This window comes from Brassica oleracea, chromosome C4 (genome assembly GCF_000695525.1).
Source record: "Brassica oleracea var. oleracea cultivar TO1000 chromosome C4, BOL, whole genome shotgun sequence".
NCBI lineage: Eukaryota > Viridiplantae > Streptophyta > Magnoliopsida > Brassicales > Brassicaceae > Brassica > Brassica oleracea.
The window spans coordinates 16,354,033-16,365,521 of NC_027751.1; the positions used below are offsets into that span (position 1 = coordinate 16,354,033).

At 36.0% G+C, this 11,489-nt stretch overlaps 1 protein-coding gene across 1 annotated transcript; it reads left to right on the plus strand.

Moving 5' to 3' along the window:
* Positions 1-6,573: 6,573 nt before the first annotated feature.
* Positions 6,574-8,975, plus strand: LOC106341171 (pumilio homolog 14-like). Its single transcript, XM_013779986.1, has 5 exons — positions 6,574-7,394; positions 7,548-7,710; positions 8,219-8,382; positions 8,483-8,732; positions 8,828-8,975. The coding sequence occupies exons 1-5, from the start codon at positions 6,583-6,585 to the stop codon at positions 8,927-8,929; spliced, it is 1,491 nt and encodes a 496-aa protein (XP_013635440.1). The 5' UTR covers positions 6,574-6,582; the 3' UTR covers positions 8,930-8,975.
* The last annotated feature ends 2,514 nt before the right edge of the window (positions 8,976-11,489 follow it).

The following is an 11,489-nucleotide window of genomic DNA, read 5'->3' on the forward strand; positions in this document are numbered from 1 at the left end:
AAAACCTTATTCCCATTCAAAATTTTGGAATTGATAAGCGGCTCTCCTCAGTTTGAGTAGTATTCTCCAAATCCGGGAACCCTTCATACTTTCATTAATATCCCAAGAGAGGAATTGCCCATTAGATATTTTTTTGTCCATACTACCCATAAAGTGCATGATAGGGAGAAAATATGTCATATAAGAATGAGCACAGACACCTTTGTGGAATAACACAACCTTATGGTTCCTTGCCCCCTCCGATTTAGGGTAACATAAGTTAGCCATTCCAAGTTTTCTTATGAGTTTGGTTAGGAGAACTAGACCAAAGAAAAGTGATGAAAAGGCTTTCTATAGAGTCCAAACAACTTTAAGGAAAGATGAATGCCAAGGTCCAACAGTTAAAAAAACTTGAAATCACTAATTTGATAAATCATAGCCTTCCAAAAACCTTAAGCTCTTATGTGACCAGGCAAGCATCCTGCTTCTAGCCTAGTCTATTAGAGGCTCTATAATCCATCTTGATCAAACACTTTGTTATGAGAAGCAAGCCGAGATAATGTATAGGTATCGTACCAAAACCAATTCCCATATTTGAAGCCATGCTCAATAACTCATATGTAGAATTGCCCACATGAAAGATAGTCCGACTTGGTAGCATTAATATGTAGTAGAGACATGTGAACGAATCATTTCATAACCTCCATCACAATATGAAGGGATCAAACTGATCCATCCATGAAGACTAAGATGTTATTAGTGAAACTCAAATGTGTAAGTATCATAACATTGTGACTCTCCCTTACTCTCGGCTTGATTCAGAAACTTGGACATAACAATATTCAGGATAACGTACAAAAATAAGGAGATAGAGAGAAGATTTACCTAATGCCTCTTGCACTCGTAAAATATCCTATAGACTTCCATTTACTGCTACTAAGAAAAATCTAGTAGATATACAAATTATCATACAATATATTAATCTGACAAGCCTAAAGCCTTTAAAACTTAAACAATGAAGGACTATTTTACCATGTCAAAATGTTTGTAATATCAACCTTCATAGCACTTCTAGAAACCAGAGTTGTTTTGTGACAGCCATTAACCATCTGAGATTCTAAGAGCACATTTTCAATCAATAATCGTCTTTGTGTACCCACTGGAACCAGACACTTTTTCATTACCAAGCGCATTGAGATCCAGTTGTATTCTGAATCAGATACCAGAGCCACTAAATCTTTTGCATCCGAGCTAGATCACTATAAATCAACATACTTTGTAGTGATGCTACTGAAATGTCCTCATTACCAGGTTTCTTGAATAAACCTCTGAAAGTGCAACACTGCTTCTTTCTTATTCCCAGGAGGTGAAGTGAGGGTCTCTCATATGAAAGTAACAAAAAATTTGATAAAATTACGCGAGTTCCGATTTTGTACAGACCAGTAAAGTGTTATTGTCCCCTGCTTGAAGCCATTGATACAATATTTCTGCCTAAATAAATTATTATCTATTCTTGTCATTTTATTCCCACGTTCAACAGCCTCAACCTTTGCCGCAAGAGTATCTGATTTAAGTTTAGTATTAGGTAGTTTTGACAAGCATAAAAGAACTCAAACGCTTGTCTTGTTTTGTTAGCTAGATTCCTAATGTATGTTATATTTAGAGCTCGAAAGTCCTTCTTTACTATCTCTAACTTCTTATAAAAAATTGTAGAGCTGACCTCTGATGATATAATGGGGGTGATGTACCCCAGACTTGAGATATATTTGGCAAAAACTTCTTATGTCCACCAGGTAATTAGAACAAACTTATATGGTTTATGGATTTTCTCATGTTGGACTGTGAGATTCACCAAACATCTAGCATAGTCAGACAATCCTCTTGTATCAAAACGTGCAAAAGAGTGAGGAAAACACATATGCCAATTCCCATTTATCATATATCTATTTAGCTTCTTCCCAAGATGATCATCAACCCTTTTACTCCGTCATGCATGTTTCATAAGCCAAAGATTCAGCAGCTCGGTGATGTTGGTAGGATGTCAAAGTGACATTTTAGTCGCCTATGATGATTTAAGATAAGGCTAAATGCATGTAAGCTATTTATGTGTAATGAATCTCCTCCCATAGCTGGCATCTTTCTTCTTTTATTTTTTATTGTCATTGAGCTGGCATCTTTCTAATTAAAGCATAAATGGAAGAAAAGATAAATTGTTCATTTGTTACTCTAATTCATACTGAAAATTTAATTATTTGTGCACTACTTATGTAAGGAAAAGTAATCACTACTCTTCATTCAAGAAAACCAAATACGGCCATGCATGTGGTGATCATATTTAGTAATGATTGCCATTCTGGTGCTTATATATATACATCAAAGATACTTATCATATAGTATCCTTGTATCTTGTAAACAACATCAATAATGTTTTTTGCACGAATCCAACTACGAACTGCAACGCGTTTGCGTGGCATATTGAACCCAAGCATGTTCCATGCAAAAATTACGTCTTAACTTCTTGATAAAAAAATCCATGGTACACCATGTGGGTTAACAGATTTCAGGTCTTTAGTCCGGACAACATTCTTCTTTAATCCTATGAACAGAGTCAGTCCTGCCTATGGCTTTTTTTATTATCGGTAAAGCATGCATTCAGTTGCAGTCCAGTTTGTGACAAAAAATTTCCTCAAGCTTGGAGTCGTCATCTTCTTCTTATGTATTTACACATTGAACCACAAAAGAGATCTTAGGCTCTCTAATTCCATTTTTCACCACAAATTTTTTATTTCACAACCACCAGACTTCTCTAAACCTCCTTTAACATGGGTGTTACCACATTCAACAATATTCAATTCTGACTAATTTGAGTGGCCATTCTAATCACTTTTTATCTACAAAGCAGCTTTTCCAGCCGGTTTCTCAGTCAATTCATTGGTCAGAGGTAATAGACAATATTCATGGTTGCATTAAGACCAGTGACAGTTTTATTTTGATCCATAATATGTAACAAATTCTCATTTTCCTCTTTGTCTTCTCCAAATCTTCACAGTTTTTTATGAGCACATGTACTTTTGTGTCCCCGTCCACGACATGCATTACATTGCATTGGAAGCCAATGATATTTTATTGAAAATTCTACCACGTTACCATCGTTATCAGTAAATGAAATCACTTGACCAATGGCATTTGTAACTTAACTTCAACAAGCACTCATGATATGTCCAATCTCATACACCGCTCTGTTGGGACATGAAGCTTTACATACGAGTCTATTGATGGAGCAAACATATGATTGAGAACATCTTTGAATTCAACTCAAAGTGGCATGGTAGTGAGATCTGTAGAATCCAAAGCTGTTGTAGGAGAGCATTCATTTACCACCAATGAAACATCATAAATATGCCAATACCTTCTACAAAGTACTAGAGACCATATCTAAGAATCTTCAACATGGAATATAATTTTACTATCAATGAACTGAACATCAATCTTAGTACCTGCACTAGACCAGAGTCGATTCACCATTTGCATGGATTAATCCAACATGAGAAGCATCACCAATGAATTAACAAACAATGAAACTTTTCCACAAGGGATTATCATTATGAAACACTTCTTATGAACTATGAATCAATGCACACCATCAACAAATACAACCGGATGGGAGATATCAGCTTTATGTAGATCCTTCTGATTAAGGTGAACCTTGAGGACCAGAGTGGATGGAAATAGAGTTGTGCACATCAAACGACGTAGAAGGATGAACCTCACCTATCAACGTCAGTGAAGATGCGATGGGAGGAGTGCCCATTTGCGAGGTAATGTGTGGATAACAGTTATGGAAAGCCAGCTAGTCCATAATTTACAGAATAACGCTTTAGTATAATGCTTAAGTGTCCATTATCTTCCTAATCTTAAGAGGAGTTAGGTTTAGATCAAACTTCACACAAACATTTTGTCACTTTTATTTAGGTTTATGGCCTTTAAAACTATAGAGGCGGCTCTGAATATTTGAATTCATTGTTATTATTAATATGCAATCCCATACATTTAAATATTAGATAAAAGTATGAAATAAAACTGGTGGATATCTAGCAGAGGGGAAAAAAGTAAATTTTTTCTAACAAAAATGTCACCGATGAAGTCTATTATTTCGCCATCTAGATTTGTTCCGAAAAATACAAGGAAGAAGAAGGTTTGGACAAGCCCTTTGGCTGCTGGAATCTCATTGAGAGATTGATGTTATGATGTTGGTCTCCAAAGGCGAAAGATTTGGATCATGTGAATGTTGGACGAAAGGATGTTTCGTTGGCCCATACTTCCTCAACTGGCCGGAAATAGGCTTGTATGTTCTCAAAGCCAAGGGCAACTCATCTAAGGTGGTTAGCGGAAAACCACTGAGGATCCCGTGAAGAACAAAGCTATATGAAAATATCAAGGGGTGGGCGCCTCCCTAACAAAAGAGAACCTTGATAAATTAAATCACTTTTTACCTAGTTTATTTTTCTATTAGAGACGAAAATCATCGTTCTTTTTTTGCAAGATGTGCAAGTTTCTTTTAGCTATGATCGGGTTTACACCGTAGACCTATGTGGTTGCGGTGGTGGTTTAGCTCCATTTTAATATGGAGTACGGGTACGATCACATTATTGACACTAAATCTAGTTTTGACGGACATGTGATCTATATTACCTTTGTCTATGATTAGTTGGTTATTAAAAAAATGATTTGGTCTTGGAATGACTGACACAGTTGAGTTTGAACCAGAGACATGATTGGTTTATGATTGGTCACTTTAATGAAATTAAAGTTAATCACGAGAAGAGAGAAGGAAGGAGGAGGCCAGAAAGTTATTTTTCTTGTTTTGGACCATGTTTGAAAAATGAGGGATGCTAGAGATCCCTTGAAATTCATTCTCAGGGGTGGAAAAAATACATTCGAAAAAGTGAAATAAAATTACACATAGCAGTGGCTAACGAGGAATGACATTCATTATTTTCCCATACCAGTGTTGAGTTTTTGAAACTATAAGGTTTGGATCATAGACCGTCTCTATCTCGTTTCCAATCGACCTCTAGAAAATCAAAGAAAAGTTTTAGGTTTGACAAAAAATGGGTCGGCAAACAAGGATTCAAAAGAAGCTTTTGTTTTTGGTTGGGAAATATTCTAATAGTAGTTATTTCTAGATACCTAAACTGATTTACAAATAAACTAAAAATGAATGACAAAAATGATATTTTTGTGTAATTTTTTTTTGACATCGAACGGCTATACTATTACTCAAACTTGAGGTGGTCTTGGTAATCATACTGGAATAGAACAACCAACGTAATAAAGTTCCCTATGAAAAGATCTCGCAGTCTTGGCTAAAGAGTCCGAAATTTTATTTTGTGCTCATGGAATATGAGATATCTTGAAGTTCGGAAAACATATCTGCAATATATGTATCGCTTCCAATTTTGTTGCAAAACTTGGCCAAGCTTGAGGCTCATTTATCATCGCAATCATATCCTTGAAATCTATCTCAAAGCTCTGACATGACGAATGTTGTAGCATGCTCTCCACTGCACATCGCAGTGCTCCCACTCCCAAATTTAAAGCAATCTCTTGCCATCTTAAATTCCGCGTCCCCACAAGTGGGATTTTTTCCATACTATCCTTCCAAACCCAACTGCAACCACTGAATTGTGTTGTCAAAGTTTATGAACCATCCACCATACAGAGATTATTTAAGCTTATAACTTGGGGTTTCTCACTACTATGCTCATGTGTGTTGGGTGGTATCATCTTATTTGCATTAAATCAGGTCTGACATTCACTTTCCGCGTATCAAACTAGCTCTAAATGATCCATGTCTATCCTCCTCACAGTTTATCATACCGAGTCTTCTCGACATACCAAATTATTCATAGGCAAGGGTCCTGATATTTAACTGATAATATTTCAGTATATTTGATAGTTATCTAAAATCATTTACAACATCAAATATTTTGGTACGTCATTATGAAGAAGAAAAAAAAAAACAAAGTTTCGATCTCCCCCATGCGGAAACTATCCTGCCTCATCTGGACACCAAAGCGGGTACTGGGCCTTCGGGCTCAGGGAAAAACCTCCCGGGTGAAGCTGGCCTGCTGCCTGACCGGGCCCAGGGATTGATCCGCGAAGCGGGGAACCCTGGATTACAAAAAAAAAGGAACCCTGGATTAAAAAAAAAAAAAAAAAAAAAAGTATGTCTTAACCAATGGGAAGGGAACTCGTGTGGTCCACGCGAGTCTTCTGTTGAAGTGCACTTAAGACTTTGACTGTACTGAGTCGTTTTGGAATATATTTGTGAATATTTAATGTGCATGGCAAAGTTTTAGCATAAGAAGAAAGAAGACATCAAAAATATTTCAGAAGAGTTCAAACGTTATTCAACCTCTTAGAATTTCCTTGTTTGAACTTTTAATTATTTAATACCTTAGATCTTCTCTATATATAGATTTACATTCGTATTAAATCTCCACAAACCTAGAGAAAAAGGTCTCTTTCTCTTTCTGTTTTCCTCTCTCTCTCTAATATAATTTCTCTTTTGATTTTCCTCTTCAGCTTCTTTGCTAAGTAATGGAGTCGTCCCGCGTCAACTCAACCGGCGGCGAACGCGACGGAAATACGACGGAGGAGAATCTGTCTCCGGCGGAGATGTATCGACGAGGTGAGTCTCGGTTGCAACTTTCTCAGTTCCAACCGGACATTCATAGAGCTCTCGACAAACAGCTGTTTCGATTCCCGACTGGTCTTGATGTCGAAACCCTAGATTCCTCTTTCGCTATGCTCTCCCTTCGTCAGCAGAATCCGTTACTTGACAATCGTTGGACCAATCGATCGTCACTGCAGCAAAATCATCAAGGGATCAATGGCGGCGGAGATGTTGGCGGCGGGGGTTGGTCTCTTCCTCCTCAGCGTGAAGTAGATTTGCAACAGATGATGAATCACTACTTTCAAAGAACATCGTCGACCCTGAACGATTACGTTAACGGAGGATCGTATGGGCAGAGTAGTGTTTCGCAAGACGTTCCTGACTTGTCGAGAGGTCGCGACTATGGGTTTGGTTCTTGGAGGAGCAACGAAGGTTTCGTGAATCCGTCGTCTCTGTCTCTAGAGAACGAGAGAATGGGACCCATTGCTTTACTTGCTAAGGATCCAAAATCGACCCTTGTATTGCAGGAGAAGATCGATGAGGGTTCCAAGGAGACCATTGATGTGATCTTCAACGATGTTATCTCTAGCATCTATGAGTTGATGGAACACCCGTTCGCTTCTCAAGTCCTTCAGAAGCTTATGCACGAGTGTAGCTCTCAACAGATCAGTCATATTATCGATGTGATCACTCTGAACCAGTTAGGATTTGTTAAAATGTGCATTGATCCTGTCGGGTACACACATTTCTGATCCTTTGATTCTGTAATGTAATTAGCTTTAGGCTTGGTGATTGTTTTAGTTTAGATTTAAGGATAAAGACAGATCATGCTTTGTAACCGGTGTTGTTTTATTTGGTAACTTTTCTTTGTTTTTTTTGGCATTACCAGAACCCGTTCAATACAGTCGCTGTTGAGCTGTCTTCATTCTGAAGAACAAATTCTGCGGCTAGTCGGAGCTGTTAGCGTGGGAATACTTGCATTTACAAGGAGCAACGGTGCTAAACACGTGATTATGCAATGCTTCAACCAGTTTCCTCCCTCTCTGAATCGGGTAAACATCTCATCCACAGTACTCTTTTGTGATTGGTTCTTTGTTAGTTATAAGGATATATCTCTAAAGTTAAATTGGTTAGTTGAAAGTATTAATGTGCTGAATCTTTTGTTTATACGGTGGAGTCAGTTTTGATCTTTGTTTCTTAAAAAGGCAGTCTTCTTCGTAACAGAATGTCACTTTCATATACAATTTAGTTACAGAACTCTACTGTAGCAAACCTCAAAAGTAAATATGAATCTGTTTGATGTTTCAAGTTGCATCTTTAATCGAGCAGTGTCTGTTCTATTCAATTCATGATTTTTTGTACAAGTCATATGACTGAAAATATATTCTAGTCTAGTCTCTCTATTGTATATTCTGTAGCAGGTGTAAACTTGGTAATTTTATTGCTTGTGATACAAGTAAACTTAGCCATGACAGACTCTGAATCATTTGTTTCCAGATTGGTTTAGTCGTGGAATATGACACTCTTTCTTCGATCTACTGTGTTGTTTGTTCTTTACAGGATCTTATTGAAGTTTTAGTTCAGAACTGTTTCGTGTTAGCAATTGATCAACATGGCTGCTGCATGCTTCAGCAATGTCTTGGTACTGGTTGTGAGCTGCTAACGAAACGTTTGATTCGTGAGATAATCGCTAGTGCGCTGAGACTCTGCGTGAACAACTTCGGGTAAACATGAGCTATGAAATGACGAATGATACATACAGTCGTTTTGCTCACTCATGTCTCCATTTGTTTACTCACAATAACTATATATATTCTCCTTCAGAAACTATGTGGTGCAGTATGTAGTGGAGCTGAATGATCCAAACGTAACAATTTTGCTCGTGCAACAGCTTTTTGGGAACTACGCGCTCCTCTCCCGTAACAAATACGGAAGTCACGTTGTGCAGAAGTTCTTGAAAATACACTATATCGACCATAGCATGATCGTATATGACTTGCTTAAAGATATTGATACACTTCTTGTAGACCCTTTTGGAAACTATGTCATTCAAACTGCATGGTTTGTGTGTGAGGTAATGAATATCAAGGCCGTACACTGACTAATGCTGTGGTCTTTCGGCGTAAAGATTATGCGGTAGATAATGAGAATGGTGTTTGGTGTTTGCAGGACGTATTGCGCGTCATTTTGATGAGGCATATAGAGCGTAATAAACCATTGATGAGGTGCAACAAGTTTGGGAAGAAAGTTCTGGATAAACTCAATCTCTAGAGCCAAAGGTTAAAGAAAGAAAGAAAGAAAGAAAGAAAGAAGAATGTATGTGCTTATCATAATTGTTTTGTTGTGTCATTGTTGAATTTTGTAGGTGAGGATTTTGTTTTGTGGAACAATATGTTTTTGTTACATAACCGAACAATAATGTCCTCACCTGTATGTTTTGTCTTGTCTTTGTCTTGAGAGATTTATGTTTTTGTGTTTGTTCCTATTCTATATATGTGTAAAATACTCGAGACTGTTTTCTAATTCTAGTTCTGTTTGTTGTCTTTCTCTTCTATTTTCGTTTCCCTATCATTGCTTACCTCGTTTATTGGTTTTACTTTTGTTGAATGCATAGGTGTCTTTTTTGCATTTGCGAGTATAATCATTTTATTAATTCAAAAACTATCGCAGCTTAACTCATTTATTATTAACTATGGCATGTAAAATCTAAAAATCTTCAGAACATTCATAACTTTACGACCAAAAATTTATCACAATTGAATATATCTTTCATATTTTTATCTAAAGTTTCAAAATATTGTTTACACATTGTTAGAACTTTGTCCATATATATAATGAATTGAGATTCTTTAATCAAAGAAAATATGTTTTAAGTGAACACTTATCGAACATGTTGAAAAGAAACATTATGATGTGCTCGATTTATTTGAATTTGAAAATTTTAAAAGTAATTATTTGGACATGTTAGTATATTGTCTTAGATGTGGACAGTAGAACATTAAACATAGTGATGTTAATTTTAGTATTATATGTACAAAATATATAACAGAATTTTTGCAATACAATTTATTATCATGGAAAAATACATGTATATAATATAATATATATTCATTTTATATAATAATAATCACCCAAACATAATTTGATTTGAATGTACGAAAAAATTTATTATCATGGAAAAATACATGTATATTAATATAATATATATTTCATTTTATATAATAATAATCACCCAAAAGATAAAAAGATAAATTTGAATAAATATTAATTGAATAAAAAAGAATTGAATTCATATGATTATCACCCAAAAATTATTATTTGTGGTGTTATTATCCAAAATTAATAAAAATAGAACAATAAATAATTGATAATATTAATAAATTAAATTAATTATCACTAATATCAACGATTTTAACTGGTCTAACTTTTAATGTAAGAGTTCAATTGCGAAAAGTCACTTCGAAAATAAAATAATATATAGATTTTAATATATATATATATATATATATATGTTTTTGATAACAACCTAGGGGTGGACACTTCGGTTATTTTATCGGTTCGGTTTGGTTAATTTGGTTCTAGGATTTTTTTCAACTGATAAACCATAATTAGTTTGGTTTGGATCGGTTTGGGTTTGGTTTGTATTCGGTTCAGTTTGTATTCGTCTTGGTTTGTGTTTCGGTTCAGTTTAACCGAGTTCCCTTAGTTTAATTCTTTTAAGAGAAATCATGTTTTAAAACATAAACACATGGTCATGAAATCATCATAATGGTGACTATGAAAAAATAAACCATGTAAATTAAATCTAATATAAAACTGAAACAAAAATCCTAAAAAACCACAAAAAAAGTTTATAAGAATACAATCAACCCTAAACAGAAAATTAAAAACCCAACATCGTTAATAAAGTTAATAATGACTTTAATGTTAGGATTTTAGTATATTGTATATTGCTAGTATGTTCAATTCAAATAATAACAAAAACACATTGGTTTCTCAGTTTGGTTTAACTCGGTTCGGTTTGTTCGGGTTGGGAAAATCTTAAACTAAACTATTTGATAATGGACTTTGGTTTAATTTGGATCGGTTTTCGGTTCGGTTGATTCGATTTGACTCGGTTCGGTTTGGGTTTTTTGCTCACCTCTAAACAACCTAATAAAAGTGGTGACCGTGGTGTGTTAGTAAGAAAACAAAGAACTTAATAATGCACGCCCATAATAGAATAAAATAAAAATCCTTGCGCTACTATAAAAACGCCAAATAATTATAACTACCAAATTCTGGAAACTGACGTATATATTTTGTCAATTCCTTCCTTATCAACTCTTCTTAAATGATTCTTATTCGGAAAGGGTCATTAGAGCTTGTGATGAGAGACCATGTAGTAATCGTTATGGTGGTTCGCGGTTTGGAGCTAGACCATATGGTCGGTATGGTAAGGAGGAGGTAACACGGAGAGAGAAGGCAAAGGAGAAGGTGGGTGTGGGCTCAGGCTCCATGGCTGTTGTTCCCTTTGAACACAACCTAAGCCACAAGCCACTCTTGATTACAGAAGAGAAAGCCTTTAGGGCCGGGATTCATAGAAGTGGAGGGGAGCAAGACGATAAGAGTCAGCTGAGATGGAGAGAAAAAAGAAGGGAGATCGTTAGTGTGGAGTCTAGTTCCATGGATGTAGCTCCATATGAGCACATGCCATCAACCAAGTTTCAATCAAGCAGTGTTGATAGGCCTTACCAGAGCGAGAATCAAAAGCACGGAGGAGAGCGCAGTGGGAAGCGATTGGCGAGTGCCATAGTTACCCCAGTGCGACAACTAGCCTCTATGGAGTATA

Bases quoted from the DNA above. Each gene is read 5' to 3' on its own strand.
- LOC106341171 (XM_013779986.1), top strand. From the start codon at position 6,583: ATGGAGTCGTCCCGCGTCAACTCAACCGGCGGCGAACGCGACGGAAAT. The intron at 7,395-7,547 runs GTACACACATTT...TGGCATTACCAG, and splicing joins ATGTGCATTGATCCTGTCGG to AACCCGTTCAATACAGTCGC. The intron at 8,383-8,482 runs GTAAACATGAGC...ATTCTCCTTCAG, and splicing joins CTCTGCGTGAACAACTTCGG to AAACTATGTGGTGCAGTATG.